Source organism: Molossus molossus, unplaced genomic scaffold (genome assembly GCF_014108415.1).
Source record: "Molossus molossus isolate mMolMol1 unplaced genomic scaffold, mMolMol1.p scaffold_m16_p_21, whole genome shotgun sequence".
NCBI classification, from domain to species: domain Eukaryota; kingdom Metazoa; phylum Chordata; class Mammalia; order Chiroptera; family Molossidae; genus Molossus; species Molossus molossus.
In genome coordinates this window covers 22,148,306-22,174,570 of record NW_023425357.1, presented here as the reverse complement: position 1 = coordinate 22,174,570, position 26,265 = coordinate 22,148,306, and the positions used below count along the sequence as shown (strand labels likewise).

The 26,265-nt window shown below is 60.7% G+C and overlaps 1 protein-coding gene across 3 annotated transcripts; it reads right to left on the bottom strand.

Annotated features, from left to right (window-relative positions):
- Positions 1 to 1,709: 1,709 nt before the first annotated feature.
- SLC38A8 (solute carrier family 38 member 8) lies at positions 1,710 to 25,460 on the bottom strand. Of its 3 annotated transcripts, none has more exons than XM_036274972.1 (11): positions 25,208 to 25,460; positions 24,625 to 24,809; positions 21,160 to 21,358; positions 15,677 to 15,818; positions 14,826 to 14,927; positions 11,187 to 11,244; positions 6,934 to 7,048; positions 5,495 to 5,642; positions 4,941 to 5,149; positions 3,269 to 3,320; positions 1,790 to 1,952 (listed from the first exon to the last, which is right to left on the bottom strand). In XM_036274972.1, the coding sequence occupies exons 2-11, from the start codon at positions 24,805 to 24,807 to the stop codon at positions 1,844 to 1,846; spliced, it is 1,317 nt and encodes a 438-aa protein (XP_036130865.1). In that variant the 5' UTR covers positions 24,808 to 24,809; positions 25,208 to 25,460; the 3' UTR covers positions 1,790 to 1,843. The 3 variants fall into 3 exon arrangements, with proteins under 3 accessions (XP_036130866.1, XP_036130865.1, XP_036130864.1); XM_036274971.1 differs by having other exon boundaries at positions 25,211 to 25,460; XM_036274973.1 differs by lacking the exon at positions 4,941 to 5,149 and having other exon boundaries at positions 1,710 to 1,952; positions 25,211 to 25,460.
- Between the last annotated feature and the right edge of the window lie 805 nt (positions 25,461 to 26,265).

Sequence of the window (26,265 nt, the reverse complement as noted above, 5' to 3'; positions counted from 1 at the left end):
TGGCTGGGTACTCAGAGAGAGGGAGAGGGAGGGGTGCTGGGGAGAGGGAGTGAGGGGGGCTGGGGAGGGAGAGGGAGGGGTGCTGGGGAGGGAGTGAGAGGGGCTGGGGAGAGGGGGTGAGGGAGGGCTGGGGAGAGGTGTGAGGGGGGGCTGGGGAGAGGAGGTGAGGGGGGCTGGGGAGAGGGGGTGAGGAGGGCTGGAGAGGGGGGTGGGGGGGCTGGGGAGAAGGGGTGAGGGGGGCTGGAGAGGGGGTGAGGGGGGGCTGGAGAGAGGGGGTGAGGGGGAACTGGGGAGAGGGGGTGAGGGGGGACTGGGGAGGGGGTGAGGGGGGGCTGGAGAGAGGGGGTGAGGGGGGACTGGGGAGAGGGTTGAGGGAGGGCTGGGAAGAGGGGGAGGGAGGGGGACTGGGGAGAGGGTTGAGGGGGGCTGGGGAGAGGGTTGAGGGGGTCTCCTGATGGGTACAGGGTTCCTTTGAGGGTGTGGAACAGAATGATGTTGGTGACAGCTACACGACTCTGTGCATTGACTAATAGCCACTGAATTATGTGCTTTAAAAGGGTGATGTTTGGGTGTGTGAATTACATCTCAAAGAAAATGCAGGTGCACAAGCTGGAAAAAGCAAATCAACAACGGTCCAGTACCGCCAACCTCCCAAGTCATGCACACATCACAGGACTAACAGAGGACCTGCCCTGAGGGGCCCCGGGGCCATCTGCCTTGGCCCCACGGGCTTCTCTCAGGCGTCCTGAGGGGGGGAAGAGGGGCTTGAACCCTGACATGCAGGAGCCCCTGGGCCTGCGCAAGGTCAGGGCCGGCAGGCAGGGCGACACGGCAGAGATGCACCCTCTGCACCTCCCACCCCTTCTCCCACCCCTGGGTCCCTCATCTGCAGCTGCAGTGTGAGTCCTCACGGCAGAATTGGTCCGGGGTTAGGAGCGACTATGGGCGGACAGTCCACGAGGCTTCCAGGCCCTTCAGGTCCAGCCAGTGGGGAGAAAGGGGCCTGTTCCTCTGAGTACCCCACTGGAGCGTGGGCCAAGGGCAAGGCTGTGTGGCCAGTTCTGGGCATCCGTCTCCTTGGGCATCGCCTGGTCCTGGGCAGGATTTCTGCATTCCCCGTGCTCTGGCCAAGGGCCAGCCTGGGTCCACCTCCATCCCCAGTGGCTGCTACCCAAAATCCCTTTGGGGCTCTCATCCACTGTGCACTACCCTCACTCCATGTCTTTGAATCTGGCGCCCCCTCCAAAGCAGGACTCTCTGGGCCTTAGCCCCAGGAGTTGAACTGCGTACCCCAGAAATATGAAGTTTGTAGGCCTAACCCCCGGAACCTGTGATGGGACCTTATTTGGGGACAGGCTCTTTGCAGACCCTAATTAAGTAACTTAAGATGACGTCATACTGAATTAGGGCAGGCTCTAGTCCAATGACTGCGTCCTTGGAAGGAGAGGGAAGAAGGCCCGGCGAGGTGGAAGCAGAGGCATCTACCAGACAAGGACCCCAGCCCCCCAGCTGGAGGCGGCGGGAAGCATCCTGCCCTGGACCTTCAGAGGGAGCACGGCCCTGCTGGCACCTTGAGCTCTGACTCCTGGCCTCCAGGACTACGTGAGAATCGACGACTGCTGTTTCCAGCCGCTGGTGCGGGGTCATCTGCTGGGGCAGCGCCCGGACCCCAAGGCGCTCCCCTCACCACTGCACCAGAAACACTGAATGAGCAGACGTCCCAGTGAGCAGCCTGAGAAGGCAGAGGTATCAGTTTCTCCGGCATCTTTATGGTGGGATTACACTGGTCTCGCGGCTGGACCAGGGAGCCGCACCAGGGTGGCTGTGGAGGTGCCCCTCCTGCTCAGGCCTGGCCGCCCCTCGCGAGCTCCAGGCCGGCTGCCACGGTGCTCTGCCCGAAGATGAAGGTGCCCAGGAGCACGGACACCACTCCCCAGACCTCCAGGCAGCACCTGCCAATCAACAAGTCCGCGTCAGCACCCGTTCCCTGGGCCTTTGCTCAGCCGAGCCAAGCCCAGCAGAGGCACCGACTGGGAGGAAAGTCATGGTACCCTCCGTTACCTGGGGCGATGGGTTTCTGAAACAACCGGAGAGAAAGTACCCGAGGCCGTTTAGAAAAACCTCCGTCTGTCACTTCATAACCTCATTCCTGCCCAATCTTTTATCAAAGCCAAAGAAATGGGAGGAAGAAGACGAGTTTCAAACTCCCTTTCCATCCCTATTCCTTTTGGGGTGGGGGGATGGAGCCCCCGAAAAGACGGGAGAAGGAGCAAGCTCTAAGTCACACACAATGGCCACAGTGGCGAGGACAGAGCGCCCAGGAGGCAGAGGTGGCAGGGACTGGAGCCCTCCAGGGCCAGGTCTTGAGCTCCCTGACGTAACCAGAAGAGATGGTGCAACAAGGAGACAAGGTGAAAGCGACGATGATAAGATTCCCACATCATGGCAGGGCCGCCACAGGTATTTCTGGCCCCAGTAACAAAGGCCACCAGGGTGTGTTGTCATGGCGAGACCCTCTGGTCAAGCAGCATCTCAGAGCGGCAGCGTGGTGCCTGAACATCACCCTTCTGAAACGGGGGGAGCAGGGGCACATGGCGGGGCTGAGCACTCAGAGCAGCTCTGCTGGACCAGAGGCCCTACAGCAGCTCCAGGACTAAGAACATCCTGAGAGCCCGTCACTAAAACGATTGTGAGCAGGGATCATGGCAGAACAGCAGGACTCCGGGTGCCACGAGAAACAGGCCGTGTAGGGGCCACCAGACCATCGGGGGCCCGCTCTAGGCCCAAGGCAGGTTTAGAGACACCCCAGAAGGGGACCCAGCCGAGCTCGTGCGTTGGGAAGCCGTGCCTGGGGAGTGGGGGACGGAGGCACCAGCCTGCAGGCGGGACCCAAGCCCACGGCTGCTGTAACTTAAGGGCGTCTGTACTGGGCTGAACGGTGGCCCCCAGAATCCACATCTACTTGGAACCTGTGGCTGTGACCTTAGCTGGAAATAGGGTCTCTGTCGGGAAGACCTCAAGTCCACATAAAGCTCCAACCACAGACCACAACCCTCAGAGCCAGAGGGAAAGATGACAGGCCATGGTGCTGAGGGCCTGGGTTCGAGTCCTGGCTCAGATGCCTCTGGCTGTGTGCACAGGGCCCGGCCCTGCGGCCAGCGTCTTCCCCTCTGCAGGACAGGACCTCCACGGCCCCTCCAGCGTTCATGTTCCCCTCACTCAGAGCCCCTTCCATGCCCACGTGGCCGCCCTCACGGGGGACACTTACTTGACTCGTGGTCCTATCGGTTCGGCGCCGATGGCACAGATGAGGCACAGACCTGCGGAGGAGACAGGGTCACCCCGCTCTTCATTATGGGACCAAAAGTGGCCCTGGGCTTGTGAGAGCTGTCAACACCCAGCAGGGACCCAAGGGCCCTGTCCCACCCTGCTTGTGGTGAGGGGGCAGCGGGCGCTGGCTGAGGTCCCAGCTCAACCTCTCCCTGGAAGCTGGGCCTCTCTGAGCCTCAGTCTCCCGGATGACAGGCAGCACAGCTGCACGCAGGTCTCTGTGACGAGATGCTCAGGGCCGTCTGGACTCGGGGCTGACACCTGCACCTGGGGACACCTGGACGAGTTCACCAGCTGGCCGCTGCCATGGTTATCTTTCTCTTCCTTTCTCTCTTTTTTCTTTTTTCTCTGTGTTTTTTTTTTCCTAATAATTCTGCTGTGATTTGAAGCCAGACAGCTCTGCCTAAAGCTCCCCGGCACCTCGCACCCCCTCCCCCCCCCCCCCCGCAAATCTGTCCCCGACAGTCCCGCCCAACACGAGAAACAGCTGGAGCTAATGGCACCACCCAGGACATAGGCACCGACCCCAACTTCACGTGTCTTCAGACCCCAAATGAGCATGGCTGAGGCAGCAGCTGACCAGGAGGCCGAGAGGGGCGCTCTGACCTCCACACTGTCATCTGAGAGCGCTTCCCAGGGCTGGGGCAGGGCGGCTTGGAGTTCGCCCTGAGCACCTGCAGCCCCTCCCGGGCTCCTCCCCACAGCACAGGGTCGTCAAAGGGGATGACAGTGTGGCCCACAGGCCTTGGCCTCCCTGGTTTCCCAGTCCCCATAACGCTCGGGACATTTCGCCATTCACTAGCACAGTTTTCTAAGAAACTGTCAGAAACGGCGGACAAGGTGGGATGGTCTCATGGGGTACCTTTGAACCCTATGAATTTCATGTAACTGAACACATTTCTACATTTCATATCATTGAAAATGTTTTTAAAAAGTAAAATAGGCCCAGGCCGGTGTGGGTCAGTGGTCAGAGCACCAGCTAGCACACTGATGGGTTCGATTTCTGGTCAAAGCATGCGCTTGGGTTGCAGGTTCGATCCCAGCCCGGAGTCCAGGCCCTGGGGGAGGCAGCCGGCCGATGTTTCCCTCTCTCTCTCCACCGCCCTCTTTCCCTTTCATTCTCTAAACATCAGTGGAGTGGGAAGGAGGGCGGTCAATGGGGGAAAAAAGGGGACCACTGTAATGCTTTCAACAATAAAGGTCAATAAATAAAAATAAGTAAATAAAAATCAATGGAAAAAATATCCTCCGGTGAGGATGAACAAAAATAAATAATAAATAGACAGAACAACATCCGCAGCAAGTGGCAGGGGCCGGGCAGTGCTGGGAGGTTTGCCGCCCACTCGCCGTGCCCACCGGGGGCCTCTGGCCTCGGCCCTCCCATCTGCAGACGAACTGACGATGGCGCTCCCATCAGGTACGTACACCAAGGGCAGTGATGCTGAATGAGGGAGGTCCGTGAAGTCCCCGGCCCGTGCCTGGCCGGTAGGCAGGGCTGGGAGTCACCCTCCCGACAGGGCTCCCACCTCCAGGCCGTGACCCCAGCGTGGGAACCCCCTGCTGAAAGGGCAGGGAGGACAAGCAGGCGGGGCCCGGGGAGCAGCACCCACCTGGGAAGATGAAGATGAAGAAGGAACTGATGCCACCGATGATGCCGATGATCTCGCTGAGGTCCGGCAGGAGCAGGGCCATGGCGAGCGTCACGGCGACCCACAGGATGGTCAGCAGCACCCGGACCCCCAGCCCCGAGGGGTCGGCCAGGGCCCTGGGCCCACGCGCCTGGCAGCAGCTCCTCCTCCAGAAGTCCTGCATCACCGACCTGGAGGCCAGGCCAGCACAGGCGCACAGGGGCCCCGGGCTGCAGCCCTTGCACCTGCCTGCCCTCGGCGCCCACGGCCCCTCCCAGCTGCCCAGCTGTCCACACCAGGTGGTCAGTCCATGTCGGACAGCCAACAGCGAGGGGCCAGGTGGAGGGTGGTCGAGGGCGGCTGGAGACCAGCTCCAGTCCTCACACCACAACCTGGTGAGGCCGGGCCAGCTACCTAATTATCTGCCCCCTTCCTCCTCTGTGCAGCAGAGATGACGGCCCCCACGACACACCAGCCGGCAGGGCCTGGCACGCACTCACCCGTGACGAGCAGTGTCCCCACCGAGCCAGCCTCACCTCCCCAGGAAGAGCACAATGGGGTAGACGGTCACAATGGAGACGGCGAAGAGGACTCGGGCGACGATGATGACCCCGTCGTCCCCCGGGTAGGACATCAAGATGTCCGCAGAAACTTCAGTCCCGAAGGTCAGGAAGCCATACACGCCTGGGGGGGAGGGGGGCGGAAGCCGGAGGAGCTCAGAAAGGGCCCCCCCCCACTCTGCCTCCCTGACAGCACCCGGCTCCTACCACCTGGAGGTTTCTGCTAGGAGCTGACAGAGGTTCTGGAAGAGTTCTCTGTTCTGCCATTTCCCAGTCTTTCCTGTCCTCGGCCTACGTGATACTCTGTTCTTCTGACTCAAGACTCCCGCTGGGCAAAACGACCGCTAACCCTTCCTTCGAAGAGCTCACCCGGGGCCTGCGCGGCGTGGGCAGTGGCGGGAAGCACACAGCACTCTGAACGCTGTCAGTGCCTTCCCGCCGGCAGCCCTCCCGACGGTACCCAGAGAGAGCAGCGGGCGGTGCATCCATTTCCCTGATGGGAAAACCAAGACCCAGGGTGTCAACAACGCCAGAATCACGTAGACAACTGGTTACCACTGAACCGGGTCCAGCGCACCAGGGCCCTTGCCTGCAACCCAACGCTGCCTCGGGCATCCTAGTCACCTGCCCTGGCCCGAGACACCCATCTCTGGTCAAGAGCTATGGCTCACTTTGGTCCCATGACCCTGCTGGCCGTGGACCCGAGCCATCTGGAGGTGACTTTCAAAGACCAGGTCCTGGCCCTCCAACCCAGGGATCACAGACGGGCAGGGACCTCCCAGGCCAGGGAGAGGTCATCCAGCAAGTTTCTTGAAACCAGGGTGTCCAAGGCACCTGACACATTCTCTGTAGCCCGAGGGGTCCCAAAGTCAGAGGCCCCAGGGGGCGGATGAAAGAGTGAGCCTCCGGGCTGGAGAAAGGTGCCCAGCCGTCAGCCTGAACCTGGGACCTGGGCTGGGTACGCTCTACGACCTTGGGCACATCACAGCTCCTCTCTGAGCCACACTTCCATCACCTCTGAAGGCCCTTCTGCCTCCGGCACCGGTCTGTGAGCACCCCAATCCACTGAATCCGTGAGGGCCCTTTGTAAAGTGCTACCCGGATGTAACCTACGAAGACCACCATCATCACCATCCCTCAGGCAGCAGCAGGTGCGGGGCACAGAGCAGGGCCTGGAGCTAGCCAGGCCAGGGTTAGGGTCGCAGCTTTGCCCTGTGCAGTTTGGAGACCTTGGCCAACCCATGGAAGTCCTCTGAGTCTCAGTTTCCTCCTCTATGAAATGGGGACTTTCCTATGGGGTGTTAAGGATTTAATGAACAAAGGCACACTGTACGCTCTCTATAAATACTTGTTGTTATTCCCATTTCTCCTGCCAACCCCTACCCAGCTGCTGGGCACTCCAGGCCAGGCCTTACCTGTCAGCGAGTAGACGAGGCAGCAGGCCAGCAGGGACAGCACGGAGACCAGGGCCCAGTGGGACAGGCTCTGGCGGCGCATGCTGCAGTAGACGGAGACAGCAGCTTCATGACACTGGAAGACACAGGCAGGGCTCGGTCGGGGTGGCTGGGCGTTAGACTCACCTAGAACAAGCTAAAAGGTAGAGTCCCAAAATACAGGAAACCACCCAATTGTCCACCAACAGCAAAAGGAATAAGTAAATTGCTAGATATCAACGGAATATTACATGGCGATGAAAAAGGACGGCCACATGACACACCTAAACAACAGAGAACCTCATAGCGCTGTTTTGCAAAGGCAGCCAGACACAAAAGGTTTCCATGTATGTGAAGTTTGCATTACAAGCCAGACAAGCTGGAACAGGGACCGTCCCGTGCCCTGCAGGATGCTGAGCAGCGCCCCTGGCCCTGACCTAGGGAGGGACCTGAAACATCTGCCCCAGTTGTTACAATCAAAACTGTCTCCAGACATTGCCAGGTTTCCCAAGGGAGGGACATAATCGCCCCTAGTTGAGAACCACCACTTATGGTGACAGAAGGCAGAATCGTGGTGTGGGTGGGGTGGATGCCACGCAGTGGAAAATGTCACGAGGGAGTCTTCCGTGGGAGCCGACAGTATTTTATATCCCGACTGGGGTGATGGCCACATGGGAGTACACATGCTTATGATTTACATGTTTCATATGTATGATTATATTGTCATAAAAAATGTAAACATAAAATGCATCCAGCTAACGCCAAGAGCCCACCTGTGATGGGGACTTTGTTTGCCTGGGGCAGGTCCCGGGCAGAGGTGTCTAACCAGCAGCCCCAGAGACCCTGATGCACAGGCAGGGTTGAGAGGCGCCCCTGAATCTGGATATGCCCTTTGGGTTCTGAACCTTCCCAGGCTCCTGGGACAGGGTTCCCACTACTACGTCCACTTCTGAGCAAACCAAACATGCCAACCTACTCCTGTCCACTCTCCAGGACCTTCGAGAACCATGCTCCTCTCTCCCACGGAGCTCAGTCCACCCCTGTCCCTCTGAGCTGCCCCAGGACCTTTTCTTGAGCTCGTTCCTCTCCCTGGGATTCTCTCCTGGTCTGGCCAGCTCCTACTCATCCCTCCGGAAAGCCTCCCAGGCGGGCCAGGCTCCTCCCTCATGTGTCCCCACTCCCTCGATGTGCGCAAGTTTGAGCTTGTGCAGCATCTGGCCATCAGCTCCGTGACAGCAAGGCCCACTTCAGCCTCGCTCACGCCAAGCAGGAAGCCTGGCCCCGGCTGAAGAACACCTCAGGGGTGACTCGTGTACCTGTCCCTTTAAACACCCACCCGGCGACCAGGAGGCTGCCCCACCCAGCACCAGGTTTCCGGGGCTCAGCTGCTTATTAGTCTGACTCAGTGCAAGTCTTGGGTACCAAACAAACTAGCCCAACGCGGTCGCCCCCTCGTGGAGCGCACACTGGGAGGGGCTGGCGGCACCAGCCTAGTCCTGATGGCAGCCGCCCTGGGGGCAGCCAGCCCGGTGAGCTCACACATACCTGTGAGGACAGACGCCCTGGGGCACCAGCGCCTCTCTGGCTTTCTGCCCTGGCTTCTCTGACCTCACAGGAGCCCACTGGCTTGCAGCCCCCGGGGACCCTCCACCAAGGGGCAGGGAGCTCTGTGGATCAATGCCCCCCTCCTGCCTCCCAAACTCAGAAATGGGGAAACGCTTGGGGGTGGCTGCAGGCAGCCCTGTCCTACTTCCTCTGTTGGTCCTCTGACTCCTGGGTCCGTTTCTCTAGGTTCCATGGGAAAAACCGTCCGTCCCGAGGGCGAGCTGCCCGCTGGAACAGCCCGTGGGAGGTGGCTGGGGAGGGCAGGCTCACTCCTCAGGCAGGGCAGAGGCGCACAGACCGGCCGAGGGGTGGAAACAGCCTGGGTGTCCCCAGCTGAGGATGGATAAGCGGACGGCCGTCTACCCCTGCGGTGGAATACGACTCAGCCATAGAAAGGGACGGAGAACTGACGCGCATGACCACACGGATGAACCTCAAGGACACGATGCTGAGTGCGGGAAGCTGTCACCAAGGACCACGCACCGCAGGGTTCCAGTTACATGAACCGTCCGTGGGCGGAGGAAGGGGGGGTGACTGGGAGTAGGCACCAGGTTCTTTGGGGTGATGAAATGGTCGAAAACTCACTGTGGTGATGGTTGCACAGCTCTGTGGACACACCAAACACTACTGAATTTTACACTGCAGAGAGCCGAAATGTAGGCTACATATATCTCAATAAAGCTGTTTTTTTTAAAAAAAAACCAACGCCCAGTTGGTGCAGCTCAGTGGTCGAGCGTCGACCCATGCACCAAGAGGTTGCTGGTTTGACTCCCGGTCAGGGCACATGCCCAGGTTGTGGGCCTGATCCCCAGTGGGGGGCATGCAGGAGGCGACCAATCAATGTTCTCTCTCATCAATGTTTCTCTCTCCCTCTCTCTCTCTTCCTTTCTCTCTAAAAATCAATAAAGGAAAAAAAATTTTTTTAATAAAAACTAATTTAAAAAAAACAACAACAGAAAAGTCCCAACAGAGAAGTCCCAAGCGTGGCCAGAGTGGCTAGGAGCAGAGCCTGCACCCCACCTCTGTGCAGGCTGGTGGGGGTTGCCTTGTTGTTAAATGTGGGGATGGTGTTCGAACCAGGTCAGCGCTCCTGATGAAAAGGCAACCTCCCCTCCCCCACACAGACCCTCCAGGTGCACCCCACTCCTCACCCTACTTCCCATCCTCATCTGTGTCTATCTCCTCCACCTCCCTATCTCTGCCTCTTCAGGCCAGACCCTGGCAGCCCTGCCTCTGGTCTCAGCCCCACCCCCACCCTGCAATTCACATCTTTCCCCAACTCCCCATCCTGCCTCGGTGTCCGTGGCAACCTCAGCCCAGGCCTTGTTGCTAGGAGAATCGGAGGGAACCGAGGCAAAGGTGAGGGGCACTCCGGCAGGCATCGGAAAAGCAGCCCCAGGGCGAGCCCGCCACTCCACGTGGGGCTCAGGCACTGGAGAGAGGGATGGTGCACCACATCCAGACAAGCAGCCGACAGCGACGTCGCTGCTTCAGATCTTTCAAAGTCTTGGGCGTGCAAGAAAACACGTGAGACATTCCTAAGGACGGCTTGCTAAGCCCAGCAGTGATATGATCGGCTCATTTATACGGCAGAGAAATGGGAACGTGTCAGGATTCTTTTTTTTTTTTTCTTTCAAAAATGCTTCTCAAAGAAAAGGCAAGATGAAGAACAGAAACGGGAGCGAGTTGATGGATCAGGGGAGAAGAAACGCCAGTCAGGAAGCTGAGATAGTGTCCCCCCTGAACCACTTTGCCCTGCGGACTTGCCTGCTTTGGGGTGGTTTTGTCATGGGTGTGGTGGGTAGGATTCAGGAGAGAGGGGCAAATCTTTCTTCCTAAAATAAACTCTGAAAGAGTGGAGTCAGCTGCCACCTGCTAGGAGCCTGGAAAACCCGAGAGAGCCCGGAAGGCAGGGAGCAGAGCCCAGGCTCTCCAGTTGGCACCTCCGCACCTGCGGGCACCTGCCTGGCAGCCCCCCGGCACGCTCCTCCGGGGCTCACCTGTGCTGTCCTCTCCAGCCGGCCCGCCTCCCCCACACTTTCTTCAAGGTGCCTTTCAGACGCCAGTGCCTGAAAAGGGGTGGCTCTGACCTGCCCACCAGGGGTTATCAGAAGCCCCTCGCTGGACTGCACACACCGACGTTCTCACGCCGTGACTTTCCTGCAGGAGTTTCGTGGACTCTGCCCTGTACCTGCCCCAAGCTACCTGCACCCTTCCAGGCTCCCTTGCTTCCAGACCTCCCGGGGCGGGACCTTTCCTCTCCGTGGCCCCTGGGGGATGTCCACCAGGTGTTCTGCATGAGAAGTGGCAGCCCTAGGTGTCCCGGCGCAGGAGGATTCTGCAGAGCGAGGGGCAGGTGCCGACTCCCCACACTCTGCCCTGGACCCAACAGATACATCACTGCTGTCGGTTGCCAGTGGGGGCCGGGTTCCCAAGTTCAACAGCAATTCACACCTCACTGAGCCCAGATTCCAACACACACGGACGGTCTCCGGAAGACAGCCGGCCCATCACATCCTACAACAAGTCTTCACACCTCCTTCCTGCCAGGGAGGCCACACTCGCCCAAGGGAGCGGGCGTCACCACCGCCTGCAGATGCCACGGTCCACAGCACAGACACTAAGATTACCTGAAATCCGAAGCAGATGGTGGGGAAGACACTAAATGCGGAGGTCCAGGAGGGAGGGCTGCAAAGAGACGAGGGCAGGTGTTTACTACACAGAGGTAAAGCCCAACAACCTGCAACGTGAAGGTGGGTTTCAAACAATACCAGGAAAGTCTAAGCGTGCCTATAAAAAATATATATTATATATATATAAAATATCTATCTATATGTATCTATCTATCTATTTATAATCCTCACCCAAGGATCATTTTTCCATTGATTTTCAGAGTGGAAAGGAGAGAGAATGGGAGGGTTGAGAGGGAGGGAGAGAGGAGAAGGGGGGGGGGGAACAGCGATGTGAGAGAGAGACATCGATTGGCTGCCTCCTGCACAACCCCGACCAGGGTAGGGGATTGAACCTGTAACCCCGGTGCGTGCCCTTGACCGGGAATCGAACCCGAGAACCTCTGGTCCACGGGCTGACGCTCTCATCACAGAGACAGCCGGCCAGGGCGGTAGAACATATTTTCAGCGACTGCGTCCACTGCCAGGTTTGGGGAGACGGGAGGAGATGCGTGTTCAGTGCTGCTCTTTCTAATTACATCTACGCTGACATTTTGGTAACGACACTCTCTGTGCAGACTGACTTGGAAAGGGCATGGCTAGCAGGAACTCCCAGCCTCCCTCTGAGGCTGCCTGCTCCCAACGAGGTTAGGGGCTGGGGAGACAGGCAGCACCCATCCAGCAGACCCCGACAGTGCAGGGATGGTGTGACCTCTGCCCGAGCTGCCTACAGGGGCTGAGCTGTGCGTGGGGCGGAATTTCAGGTGGGCGGCCCTCCGGCTTCCTCTGACCAGCAGCTCTGGGTGCCAGCATCCGGCACCTTTGGCGACGTCTGGTGAAGTGGGGTGTAAACAACACCCGCTACAGAATCGGGGTTTCCTGGTTGTGCCAGAACAACGGCCCCCAAAGAGGTCATGTCTTACTCCCAGGAACCCGCTCATATGTGAGCAGACATGGCCAAGGGACTCTGTCATTCAGGGGGAGGGCTCGGAGGCCGGAGAGATTATCCGGGATTATCGGGGCCCAGCACATCACGTGAATCCTGCAGGCAGAGAACCTGCCCCGAGCAGGCAGAGGGAGCGGTGAGGGAGGGGGTGAGAGGGAAGGTCAGAGAGAAGGAATGTTCCTGGCTTTGAAGATGGAGGCAGGGCGCTGAGGCAGGAATGTGGGTGTCCCCTCGAAGATGGGAAAGGCCAGGAAACAGATTCTTGCCTAGAGTTTCCCAAAGGAACAACGCCGCCCTGCCCACACCTCGATGTGGCCCAGTGAGACCCTTCCAGAACCGTGGGACAGCGACTGCTGTTTTGAGCCTGAGTTGGTGGCCGTCTGTCACAGCTGCCACAGGACCGGACACAGAGTCTCCCGCTCTGTGGTGCGCACTGGCCAGACTCGACTCCAGATGGTGTCCCTGACTGTCCGCAACAGCACCGCCACCTGATGCCAGGCTGCCTATTCACAGCCGGGAGCCCAGTGCCCGTGTCTGCCCTGCTCCAGCCTCAGGCCCTGCTCCAGCCTCAGGCCCGTCCCAGCACAGGACCCCCCCCCCCTGGAGGCTGTAGCTCAGCAGGGGGTCTGGCCCTCTCCTCATTGGCTTTTCTTCTCTAAGAGGGCCCATCAGCATAACCCCTGCTGGGACCTCTGTCCCCTCTCAGCTCCTGCCCTTTCCACCCCGCCCCTCCTCAGAACTTCCTCCTGCCTCTTTCCCTCCCTCTTGAGCCCAATCCACGGGGCGTCACCCCCTCTCCTGCCTCGACCAGGTAACATCACCAGCAGCCTCCAAATCACTGTCCCAGGCTCAGTCCCACGACACCCGGGATCAGCATTTGGCAACGATCACACCAACCTTCCTGAAATTGTGTTCACTGCACCTGAGACCACCTCCTATTATCCTCTGTCCTGGTTGAACAGTGTCCCCCCCAATTTACATCCTCCAGGAACCCCAGGATGAAGCCTCATCTGGAAATAGGGTCTCTGCAGACGTAATCAGTTAAATTGAGATGAGGTCCTGGAGGAGGAGGCTGGGCGCTAATGCCACGCACGACTAGCGTCCTTACAGGAAGAGAAAACGGACTCCCAGAGAGAGCCGTGTGCCCACGGAAGCAGAGACTGTCTGGAGGTGTGTCCGTCCTTCAGCCAGGATCACGGGCAACTACCAGGAGCTCAAAGAGGCAGGAAGGATCCTTCCCTAGAACCTGCAGAGGGAGCTCGGCCCTGTTCACCCCTTGACTTCGGACTACTGGCCTCCAGAACCGAGCGGACAAGTCTCTGTTGTGTGCAGCCGCCAGGGTGTGGTCCTTTGTCCCAGCAGCTCCAGGAAGCTCACTGACTCCTGACTCCTGACTCCCCGCCCCCCCCCCCCCCCCCCCCCCCCGCCGCCCTCCTCCTGTGACCGCCCAGTGCCAGACAGTGCTGTGGTGCCCAGTCCAGTCCTCACCAGGCTCCTGGCTTTAAATGCCATCTCTGGACTGACACCCACCCCATTTCTCCCTCCAGCCCAGGCCTCTCCCCGAACTCCAGACACACGGGTCTGACAAGCCACCTGGTGCCTTCACTGAGATGTTTCAAAGCCGACTCCAACTTTGCACCCCACACCGCCCTCCTCTGCCGGCCACCTGCCCCTGCCTGTCTTACCCACCCGAGGAAATGGTCCCGGTGCTCAGGCCACAGCTCAGATTCACCCTGGACTCCCCCTCTCCCTTCCATGTCCAACCTGTCAGCAGGAGGGGCCGCCTAATGTGCGTGGCGCAGCGCAAGGCGCATCTGCCCACCCTTGCTCGGCAACGACGCAGAACGCTGGGATGGCCCGGCCGGTGTGGCTGGGTGGATGAGCGCTGACCCATGTCCCAGGAGGTCACCAGTTCGATTCCTGGCCAGGGCACATGCACAGATCCCCAGTGGGGGGCATGCAGGAGGTGGCCAATCAATGTTCTCTCTCATCGATGTTTCTATCTCTCGCTCCCTCTCCCTTCCTCTCTCTCTAAAATCAATTAAGAAAAATGTATTTTTTTAAATATAAAGAGCGTTGGGATGGTGACAGCTGGCGTTAAACCAAGTGCGAGGCTTTTCTGAGCACAGGGCCCTGGGTGACCTCATAGGTCACATGCCTATGAGCTGGCCTGTCACCGGCAGATCTAATTTCAAGCCCCTGCTGTGCTCAAAACCCTGCAGTGGCTGCTCAGCCAAAGCAAAGTCCCCACTGCGGCTCTGCGCCCCCACCGGCCCCCAGTCCCGAGTGGCCTTGCTCACACTGGTGGGGCCACAATGACCTCTGTCACCCGCTCCCTCTGCCCAGGTACCAGCATCTTGCCGGCCAGTCCTGCGGCCTCCAAACTACGAGGACACTTCTGCAAAAGCCTGGGAGCCCCAGGGTGGTATGGTGCTCAGTGTCTGTGTCCCTTGGCCTGTCCCTGATCCTTGCGAACAGCAGCAGTGTCTGTTCTGAAGGAGGGAAGGGGCCTTCGCTGGGCCCTGGGGCATCAGAGATGCCAAAGATTTCAGAGAGGAGCAGGGGCTCTGTGCAAACCGGGGGGGAGCAGTGCCCTTCCTTCAGGACCCCTGCAGCACCCCGGAAGCCATGGAAGGTCACCCCCTCAGACTCACCTGAGTGCAGGGCGGGGCTCCCGAGCGAGGCCCTGGGGCCCGAGGTAGTACTGCACCATGATGACCAGGGCCAGGTAGCAGGCGGCCAGGGTGCCTAGGATGCTAACACACAGACGACGCGTGAACACACACACGAGTGGGGTCTGACTGTCAGCTCTGCCCACGCCAGCGAGGCGTCGGGCCAAGTTCTTGCCCCCCTGAGCTTTGGTTTCCTCATCTGCATGATGGGGCAGCGGGAAGACGGTTCCCGGAAGGGCTGTTCTCAGGCCGGTGCAGTTCCTACCCAGGCCGGCACCCGGTCTCCCCAACAGCCACACAGCATCTGGGTCAGGACACCGACTGTGGAGGAGGCGGACCCCTGGCTCAGCCGGGTGTGACAGGGACTGGAGAGCTGGGGGCACGCGGGGGCTCGGGGCCCTGCCCACTGTTCCTCTGCTTCCACGGTGCAAAGCCCACTGCTGCTCTGAACACAGCAGGGAAACGGGTTGCCAGCCTCAACTTTCTCAGAAATATGCGTAAGGTCACAGACCACACACTGGAGAGGGCTGTGTGTCTGCCTCTGTGCCTGCGCGTGTACGTGTGGGCGGATCGTCGGCAAGAATTAAATAAAACCGCAGTGGCAGGGTACGCCATGAGGGTGGTTCTCTTTCCTGCTCCGCTATATTTTCTACACACTACTACGTTACTTGTATCATTTTGACCCCCTGCCCCCGCCCCGCCTCGCACTTTCTCCAAACGAGAAGGCCAATGCTAACAGCTCGGAGGGGGACAGAAATTCCCCCGCAAACACCTACCCCGGTGGGGACCCAGGGAAAGCCGCTGCCGGGCCGGAAGCCTCTGCAGCCCCGTACCTCGTGAATTTCTGGAACCCGATCTCCTTCGGGGCCGACAGGGGCAGGATGACCAGCACGGAGAGCAGGGTCAAGGTGAAGCGCTGGTCGGCGTACCAGGGTGGCGGGGCCGGCAGAGCGCCGGGCAGCAGGGAGTCACACACTGGGGGGGGGGGGGGGGCAGAGAGAGGGGCTGCTGTGAGCCCTGCACGGCTCTCAGCCCAGGGAGGGTTCACCACGGGCACCAAGTCAGCCCTGGGATGGGACCAGCGTGATGGGGACCCTGTCACGTGCCAGCATGAAGGAGGGAATCTGGCCGCGGGGATTCATTCGACAGATGCCCCCCCGAGCTCCTTCCGCCAGCCGGGCACTGTTCTGAGTGCTGGGGCCCAGCCACCGGCGAGGCAGACGACCTGGCCTTGGGGCACCCGGGTCCTCAGCTCTTGTAAAAGACCCTTTTGTTTCCACTCAGGAGCTCGGTGGGCGTGTGGGGTCTAGCTGGGGCTGCAGTGGCTTTTTGGTGTGGGCGCTGGGCAGAGCCCCTGTTCTCTGTCACTGCTGCACAGCAAACGACCCCAAAGTGGCTTATCTGGCACGAACAGGACGTGAGGTACTGGGCAGGGCTGAGCTGGCCACTTCTGCTCCGCAGGGGACCGGTGGCAGTCACTCGGTGTATCTGGCTGGAGGGTCCCCGATGGCTCTCCCCACACCAGGTGTCTGGTGGGGACACCTGGGCCTTCCTGCAGTCTTGGGGCCTCTCCCACCTGGACCTCCCCGCCCAGCAGCCTCGTCCATGGCAGCTGGGGCTCCCAGAGGCCCAGGAGGAAACTGCCCGTCCTCTTAAAGGCCAGGCCTGGAACTGGCCTGGTGTCACATGTGCCACATCCACAGGGCCCACCCGGACCCAGGGGAGGCACAGACCCCACCAACCTCTCCGTGGACGGAACACCCCAGTACCTGGGGCTGTTTTATTCCGTGACAGCAAGATGGAGAATTTTGGGTTGGTATCAAAGGCAGGACGGATGCAGGAGGGGAAAGCGAAGGGGAGAGGCGGGAGGGGAGAGCGGAGGGGAGAGGCGGGAGGGGAGAGCGGAGGGGAGAGGCGGGAGGGGAGAGCGGAGGGGAGAGGCGGGAGGGGAGAGGTGGAGGGGAAAGGCGGGAGGGGAGAGGCGGGAGGGGAGAGCGGAGGGGAGAGGCGGAAGGGGAGAGCAAAGAGGAGATGGGGGAGAGAAGGGGAGAGGCGGGAGGGGAGAGCAAAGAGGAGATGGGGGAGAGAAGGGGAGAGGCGGGAGGGGAGAGCGGAGGGGAGAGGCGGGAGGGGAGAGCGGAGGGGAGAGGGGGAGGGGAGAGCGAAGGGGAGAGGCGGGAGGGGAGAGCGGAGGGGAGAGGCGGGGAGGGGGAGGGAGCAAGAGGGGAGGGAGAGGGGGAGGGGAGAGGGGAGGGGAGGCGGGAGGGGAGAGGCGGGAGGGAGAGCGGGAGGGGAGAGGGAGGGAGAGGCGGGAGGGGAGAGGTGGGGGGCGATGGCGGAGGGAGAAGCGGAGAGGAGAGGCAGGAGGGGAGAGGAGAGGCGGAGGGGGAGAGGGGAGGGGAGACGGCGGGAGGGGAGAGCGGGAGGGGAGGGCGGTGAGGGGAGAGCGGAGGGGAGAGACGGAGGGGAGGAGAGTGGAGGGGAGAAGGGGGGGGGAGAGGCGGGGAGGGAGAGCGGAGGGGAGAGCGGAGGGGAGAGCGGAGGGGAGAGGCGGAGGGGAGAGGCGGGAGGGGAGAGCGGAGGGGAGAGGCGGAGGGGAGAGCGGAGGGGAGAGTGGAGGGGAGAGGCGGGAGGGGAGAGCAAAGAGGAGATGGGGGAGAGAAGGGGAGAGGCGGGAGGGGAGAGCGGAGGGGAGAGGCGGGGGGGATGGGAGCCGAGCGGCGGGAAAAGAGGCGGGAGGGAGAGGAGGGGAGAGGCGGGAGGGGAGAGGCGGAGGGGAGAGCGGAGGGGAGAGTGGAGGGGAGAGGCGGGAGGGGAGAGCGGAGGGGAGAGGCGGGGTGGGGGAGAGGGGGAGGGGAGAGGCGGGAGGGGGAGAGCGGGAGGGGAGAGCGGGAGGGGAGAGGGGGAGGGGAGCGAGCGAGAGGGGAGGGCGGGAGGGAGAGCGGGGGGAGCGGAGGGAGGGGGAGAGCGGAGGGAGAGGCGGAGGGGAGAGGCGGGAGGGGAGAGCGGAGGGGAGAGGGGGAGGGGAGAGCGAAGGGGAGAGGCGGGAGGGGGAGGCGAAGGGGAGGGGAGAGGAGGGGAGAGGCGGACGGGGAGAGCCGGAGGGGGAGAGGCGGGGGGGGGGGAGAGGGAGGGGAGAGGCGGGCGGGGAGAGCGAAGGGGAGAGGCGGGAGGGGAGAGCGGAGGGGAGAGGCGGGAGGGGGAGAGCGGAGGGGAGAGGCGGGAGGGGAGAGCGGAGGGGAGAGGCGGGAGGGGAGAGCGGAGGGGAGAGGCGGAGGGGAGAGCGCAGGGGAGAGGTGGAGGGGAGAGCGGAGGGGAGAGGCGGGAGGGGAGAGCGGAGGAAGAGGCGGGAGGGAAGAGCGGAGGGGAGAGGCGGAGGGGAGAGCGGAGGGGAGAGGCGGGAGGGGAGAGCGGAGGGGAGAGGCGGGAGGGGAGAGCAGAGGGGAGAAACGGAGGGGAGAGGCGGGAGGGGAGAGCGGAGGGGAGAGGCGGAGGGGAGAGCGGAGGGGAGAGGCGGGAGGGGAGAGCGGAGGGAAGAGGCGGGAGGGGAGAGCGGAGGGGAGAGGCGGAGGGGAGAGCGGAGGGGAAAGGCGGGAGGGGAGAGCGGAGGGGAGAAACGGAGGGGAGAGGCGGGAGGGGAGAGCGGAGGGAAGAGGTGGGAGGGGAGAGCGGAGGGGAGAGGCGGGAGGGGAGAGCGGAGGGGAGAAGCGGAGAGGAGAGGCGGAGGGGAGAGCGGAGGGGAGAGGCGGAGGGGAGAGCGGAGGGGAGAGGCGGGAGGGGAGAGCAGAGGGGAGAAATGGAGGGGAGAGGCGGGAGGGGAGAGCGGAGGGGAGAGGCGGGAGGGGAGAGCGGAGGGGAGAGGCGGGAGGGGAGAGCGGAGGGGAGAGCGGAGGGGAGAGGCGGAGGGGAGAGTGAAGGGAAGAGGCGGGAGGGGAGAGCAGAGGGGAGAAGCGGAGGGGAGAGCAGAGGGGAGAGCGGAGGGGAGAGGCGGGGGAGGGGGGTGGAGAGTGAAGGGGAGATGCAGGGATGCAGGGTGGCTTGAGGCTGGAACCCTGGGGGTGAGGCAGCCCCCGCACCCGGAGCAGCGGCTGAGGGCTGAGCACTTGCACTGCCTTCTCTTTGTTCTCACCAAAGGCTCAGTCAAGCCAGCCACGCAAAGGACTACATGCCTGGGGAATGGCTTGTTTCTGCTGAAATGACACAGGGACAGTTCCACATGGAGGTCACTGTGCTGTGCAGAGGCGCCCACGTGGGAGCGGGCAGCAGGCGCTCCGGGCCAGAGACGCCAGGAGAAGGCACACACCACAGCCCCCGAGGTCCCGGTGTGTGTCGGAGCCCGCGTGGTGTGGGAGGCGGCGCAAGCCCGTCTCTCCCTCTGGGTCTCCTGTGACCGGAGCTCTGACTTCAGGGCTCCCCCAGCTCCTTCCTGAACCCGCCCTTTCTAGGACAGTCCTCCAGGTGCTCGGCACCAGTCACTTACAGTCGACTCATCTGTCCCCAGTACATGCCGTGACTTTCCCACCCTCTGTTTAGTCCTCCTCCGAGAAGCCAGGACTTGCCTACAGAAAGACACATCCGCAAAGACCTAACCGAACACATGAGCAATGCCCTCTCCTCCCCGGGCGACCCCCAGACCAGGGCGGCCTCCATCCAACCAATGCTCCGATCACCCCGGACACTACTACTGAACCCCCACACAGCGGCCAGGGGGCCAGGGGGTCACTGACATGACCTCGCTTTGGCACTTGGAAACAGGGCACTTTGAACCCATTTACCCAGCACAGGTTCAGATCTACCGGCCTCGATGCCATTTGGGATAAGAGTGCCACCTTTCATTTCAGTGCCCTGCCCAGGGGCCTTTTCGTCCAGGGTTCACATGACAGAACAAACCAAAGAAACAGCAACACGGCGGAGGGAAGTCTAACGACGTCAGTAATTAATTCCAATGGGCAGTCTGTCTGAGAGCATCCCGATAATAAAGCACGACCTGACCCTATGCTATCGACAAAGAATGCACTTTGAAACGCAAGCCACAGCCCCGGCGGGTGTGGCTCAGTGGTTGAGCATGGACCCATGCACCAGGAGGTTGCCAGTTCGATTCCAGGTCAGGGCACAGGGCCAAATCCCCAGTGGGGACATGCAGGAGGCGGCCTGAGTGCCTGGACTGCAGCGGGGGAGGCAGCCCGAGGCCTGGACTGCAGCGGGGGAGGCGGCCCGAGGCCTGGACTGCAGCGGGGGAGGCGGCCCGAGGCCTGGACTCCAGCGGGGGAGGCGGCAGGAGGCCTGGACTGCAGCGGGGGAGGCGGCCCGAGGCCTGGACTCCAGCGGGGGAGGCGGCCCGAGGCCTGGACTCCAGCGGGGGAGGCGGCCCGAGGCCTGGACTGACAGTCGAGAAGGGCGAGTTAATGACAGTTTTACCAGAGACAGAAAGGGGTATATCATAATAATAAAAGGGTAATTCGTGGGTGTGTGCCTAATGAGAGAGCTTCCAAAACCATGAGGCAAAAATCAACAGAGTTAAAGAGAGAAATACATCACTCTGTAGAGGAAGATTTTAACCTCCTTTCTCAGACCCATAGAATAACTAGACCAAAAAGTCAGCAAGACTACAGAAGACCTGATCAAAGCCGTGGACCACCTTGACCTCGTGGAGAGTCCAGAACACTGCAACAACAGCTGTCAAAGAGAATTCTCTTAAGAGAATGTGAAATGCTCACCAACACAGAACATGTTGGGGGCCCACAGACAAGTCTCAAATGCCAAAAAATGGAAAACACAGCATGTGACCAATTAAGGTAGAAACCAAAGAGAGAGCTTAAAAAAACTCCCAAATTAGAAACCAAACCACATGATGCTAAACATCCCGTGAGTCAAAGAAAGAAATCATCACAGCAAAATTTAACAAATGTTTTGAATGAAACAAAAATGAAAATAGAACATATGCAAATTGTTGGGCTGCCGCAAAGACCGTGCTTAGAGAACTGTTAGTGGGGAACTGGAGGTGCACAGAGTTTAGTCTCCAGCACCCCCAAACTCAAGGTGTTACTGGTTCTCTCTCACAGGGGCGTCTTTGCAGCGGACCCCCCTGGACATCCCAGCCATGGCCGCCCCCCACCCCGCCATGACTCTCACTGTGCTGGGAATGACTAATTCCAAGTCTCCCTTCCCCAGGACATTAGGAGCTCAGGGGTGGTCTTGGTCTCTGCTGCCCCCCAGGGCCCAGCTCAGCGTCCATGTCCTGTTCATCAACCAGGACCACAGGGGACATGGAAGGAGCACCACCCCGGGCCACCCCACCTCTAGCACAGGTACTCACGCTTCTCCAGCTGGTCCCCGATCACCCTGAGGAAGGCCACGGAGATCATGAGCAGGTTGACGATGAAGCAGGCCTCACACAGCCTCCCGACGGCAGGTCCGCACAGCCCTCCAACCACGCCCTGGTAGGTGGCCTGGCCACTGACGGAGGCAGCATAGCCCAGGATGACCAGCCCGCTGATCAGGAAGACCAAGGAGACCTGCAGAGCAGGACTGTGGGCCAGGGTGCTCCCACAGGCCACCACCCTGGCCAGCTGCCCCTGGGGACTTCGTGCTCCCCCCACCGGGCCTCTCGCCTGCAGAGGTCTCAGCTGCCTGTGGCCTGGGGCGCTACCCCTACCCCAGAGCCGCAGAGCAGGTGGATCGCCAAGACCTCACTGGCTGTCAGTCTGTTTATCTGGGATTCGTACCATTCTGCCCAGATGGACAAATGAGGCACCAGACACCCAGAGTTCAAATGACTGCTAAAATACACCGGCTGCGGGCACACCACAGGTACCTCTATCAAGATACAGAACATTCTGCTGCACCCCTGTCCCCTTCTGGACATTTCCTGCCCCCATCCTGTCCCTTCACATCTGGCTCCTTCCAGTGTCGTGTTTGTGAGACCCAGCCGTGCTGGATGCGTCGCCGTTACTCCTAATTTTGCCGAGTGCCACTCCGCTGTTCGGATCTAGTCACAGCTGCTTCATCCAGCCTGCTGGTGCCAGACATCTGGGATGTTCTTCCTCTCTGGCTACTACGAACACAGTGCCGATCACGCTAGAACAGCTCCTTTTGAGGACGTACGTTCTGTCCTCCCGGACACACACTCGGGAGAATAGCTGGATCACAGGGTAGACGCATTTTTAACTCTGAAAGTTGCCAAACTGCTTTCCAAAGTGTCTGTGCCACTGGACACCCCCATCGACGCATGGGAACCGCACTTGCTGCGCGGAGCTAAGTAATTTTCAGCCTCTCCAGGACCGATGGCTGTCTGCCTCCAAACTGAACTTGGTCTCCAGGCCTCAGCCCCCTGCCACAGCTCTGGGGAAGACGGCAATGCATGTGCCGGGACAGGCTCAGCCAAGACCCCTGGGGAGCTAGGCCGGCTGTCTACAGACGCACCTCATGCCTCTGGACAAGCAGATTTGCTCTGTCTTAGTCCAGAAGCCACAACTACGGCTGCTGAGGAGAAGCATCTAATTGAACTGTGGGAGAGGAACTTGAAACTGAGCCAGAAGGAAGACACAGCTCCCTCCGGCCACCGAACCTTTGCCCATGCCTGGAACGCCCTCCCACCTCCACCACATCCCCTCGCCTGGCGACTCCTAATCTTCCCCCCTCCTCTCCAAGGTCAGTTCCTCCAGAAAGTCTCTCTGACACTTCACCCCAGGGCGGACTCGGGCCCCCATCTCCGGCCCTGGTAGAACCATGCCTTTTTGGGTGCACTGGGCCTGCGTGGGTGAGTGGCTGTCCCCAGAGGACAAGTCCACCTCCTCACCTCCAGAGCCTGTGCAAGTGACTGACTGGGCAGTCTCTGCAGCTGTAATGAAATGAACAGGGTCTCTGCAGGTGTAATTAAGGACCCGGAGATGAGGTCATCCTGGACTGTCCCGGTGACCCTGAAATCCAGTGACAATGCCTTATAAGAGACAAGAGAGACACAAAGAGGAGAAGGCTCTGTAATGATGGAACAGAGGCTGGAGCGACGCGGCCACAAGCCAAGGGCTGCCTGGGGCTGCCAGGAGCTGGAAGAGGCGGAAGGATCCTGCCCTAGAGCCTCCAGAGGGCGCAGAGCCCGGCCGACACCGATTTCAGACTGTGTCCAGGACTGTGAGCAGGTACATTTCTGCTGTTTTAAGCCACTCAGTTTGTGGTCCTTGGTCTAGCAGCCCAAGGACACACCCTTACAGCTGAACGTTTATTACAGGCTCTCCAACGTCTCACCCACAGGCTCTGTGAGGGCTGGGACCGTGTCTTTTTTTGTGCTTACCATTTAGCCCCGAGAAGTGCCTGACACGTAGCGGGGCACTAGGTATTTGTGGGCAAAGGGAAGGGAGGCGGGGACAGAGGGAGCCTCTGCCAGTGAGGCGCTTGCAAGAGGGGCCCTAACAGGTCGGCAAAGAGCCCTTACTGCCCCTGCCCAGGCTCCGCCTCTCTGCAGCTTCTAAGAGAGGGTCATGGTTCATTAAATGTCAGTAATCCTCCAATGCTCACGGGGTCATGAGAGACCTACAACCTCACACCACTGACCTCCTGGTGGTGGGGACGTTTCAATGCTCCCCGGTCTGAGTCGGCCCCCTGTAAAGGGGACAGGGCAGAAGTCCTGCTGGCTAAGAGGGCAGTGTACCCATTCCCAGCCCGATTCCTTCCCTTGTCCCGGGTTTCCATTTATGCATGTCTTTAGACCACACTGCACAATGTTCAAGCCATACCAGAGCGGCCACCAGGAGCTCGTCAGAAATGCAGTCTCAGCCCTACCAGCCATGCTGAGTCAGCACCTGCATTTCGGCAAGGCGCCCAGGATGCGCACAAGAGTGAGGAGGGGGCCATGGCTCTGCCTCACAGCCCTGCCTGCCCCCCGGAACGGGCCCTCTGTGCCCGACCACGCCCCTCCCTGCAGCCTGTCACTGACTCTTGTGGCTGGAGAGGCAGCTTCTCCCTCGCTGTGAGTGGGCAGCCTTTTCTGCCGCATGCATCCAAGCACAGCCACACTGCCCCTCTCGTGCCCCTGGACAAGTTCTTCCATTTCCACTGGGGCTCAGCTCGAGGTCACCTCCTCAGAGAGGCCTTCTCGGACCACCCGTCGTGTTGCCCCAGCCCTCTGTCATGTGACCCCCCCCAACACTACCCACCATTTGAAAATTATTTGACTTCCTGTCTGCAGCCCCGTGGCCTACAATCAGAAAGGGACCCCTATCGGCTGGTCAAAGAGCTCACCACAGAACACGGGCTCCTCTCAGCCAGGAAAAGGGATCTTTGCAAATACAATAGAGCTGCCCTCATCGGTGGTTCTCTGCTAAGGATGCTCAGCCCCCCGACTGCCCGGGAAGGGCCTTCAGGCTCGAATGCAGCCCGAGAAGAGGCTGGTGACAGCAGAGGGCCTAGCCCAGCTTGGGGGGGTGCCACAGCCCCTCCAAGTCCTGACCTGATCTGCACACGGACTGAAGCTCTAGTTATGGGCCTGAGAGCAGCAGGCAAGGGAAGTCAACTGGCCAGGCAGCTGCTCGGAGACCACGTGGTCTCAGTGCTTCCCCAGCTGAAATGTCAAGTTCACTGGATCCAGGGGTTGTGCCAAGGCCCTCCCGGCCCTGGGCAGATGGAGGATATTCTCCGCCCAGGCCTACAGTTCTCTTCTCCCCTCATGAGCTCAGCAGGCAGAAACCAAACCCCGCAGATGTGGTTTCTAAGACAGGCAGCTCTGCAGACCCCCGGCTGAGGATCCTGCCCCAGGAGACCCCCAAGAGGCCCCCCAGGGGCTTACCAGCTCGATCAGGAAGGCGGGGGCCACCCCGCCAGCTCTGTGGAAAGCCCAGGGGAAGTTGAGCAGGCCGGCCCCCAGCGCAGACTTCAGGAGGATGAACACAGCACCCAGTGAGGACAGACCAGGGCTGGCGGTCGCCGGCTTTTCCGAAAGGCCTCTGCTTCCAGGGGTCTGTCCCTCCATGGCTAGGACAGCGGAGGGGTGGAGAGGGGGGACAGTCTGCAGCCTTCGCACTCCCTTCCAGTTCACGGCCAGGATCATTTCCTGTCGTCGGCTGCGACAGGTCTCTCCCGCTGCCAGGAACCTGTCTCACCTTCCCCAAGCTGCCGCCCCCTCTTCCTGCACCTCTGCCCCCTCTGCCTTACACACTCACCGGCCCATCACTTCTGGTCCTGCTTTCCACCTCAAGAAATGTCCCTACCTCCCCCCGTCCAGCTTCTTACCCGTCATCCTCATTCCTGCCTCCCCACTCCACCCAAGGCCGAACCCCTGCCCCCTTCTCTTCCAAACTCCACCTCCTCTCTGCCCATCACTGCCCTGGCCCCTCCACGCCCACCACCCCTCTGACGGCCCTCGTCCTTACCACCAAGTGCAAACTTCAAGGTGAGAGACAGTCCTTGGCCACCACAAGGGACAGGGGCTCAGGCTCGCTCCAGGGGGTTCAGATGCATTTCTTGGGCCCCGAGGGGTAGAAGAGGGAAGATTCTAGCTCTGCCGGGCTGAGGATTGAGTCATGAATTAAGGGAGCCCTAAAGAGCATGTGTTTGGGTCATGTCCCAAAACGTAGGGGAACAGGGACATGAAGTCAGGGCCATCTGTCCCTAGAACTTGCAGCTGCTGAGACTTCTGGCCTGAGAGTCTTAAGACTCCCTCCCCTCCCCACCCCCAGCACAGGCCCCTCCTCTGGGGAAGGAGAGTGAGTTCAGCTGGGAGAGATCAGGGGGCACCTGATCTCATGCAGTGACAGCCTGTTTCTCCAGCGCCTCCTCCGCCACGCCTTTCTGAGACCCCGTCTGAGGGAGGGGGTGGAAGAGCTCGGAGCTCCGTGTCTGTCACCAGTTAGCAGCGATCTCCCCAAGCCAGGTTTGCCATCTGCACCAAGCGGTCCGTATGCCCGCCGTGCGGGGGCTGCAGACCGAGGCACGCCGAGGCCCAGGCAGCCAGCAGTGCTTCATGGAGCAGCGCCCTCCCGCCCTGGGGGACGTGCACAGAGCCACCTGGGGGTCTCGTTCCAGCAAAGACTGCCATTGTTCCACCCTGAGAGGAGTCGCGACTCCGCCTTTCTCACGAGTGCTGCTGGTCCCTGGCCCACGCGGACAGAGACCGCAATCCAACCATGTACGTTGTCAACTAAGTGGCAGAGCATGAGCAGTGGTCTTGTCCCGGAAAGCGCAGGCCAGGAAGGTCAGACCTTGAGTTCAGAGGCGAGCCTGTATCCCTGGCACCCAGGCGCAAAGCCCTTGAGAATGTGTTAAAAAACAGACTGTTGCCCAGGCCAGTTTGCTCCGTGGTTAGAGCGTCGGCCCGTGGACCAGAGAGTCCCAGGTTTGGTTCCAGCTAAGGGCACGTACCTCGGTTGCTGTTCGTCCCCAGTCCCGGTTGGGGTCATGCAGGTGGCAATCAGTCAATGTGTCTCTCTCA

What these genes read in the sequence shown, in the direction of transcription:
- SLC38A8 (XM_036274972.1), bottom strand. Translation starts at nt 24,807, where the DNA reads ATGGAGGGACAGACCCCTGGAAGCAGAGGCCTTTCGGAAAAGCCGGCG. An exon ending in CGGGGACCAGCTGGAGAAGC is followed by an intron (nt 15,819 to 21,159) that starts GTGAGTACCTGT and finishes CCCCCCCCCCAG; the next exon opens with TGTGTGACTCCCTGCTGCCC. An exon ending in CCATCTGCTTCGGATTTCAG is followed by an intron (nt 7,049 to 11,186) that starts GTAATCTTAGTG and finishes TGTGTCTTCCAG; the next exon opens with TGTCATGAAGCTGCTGTCTC.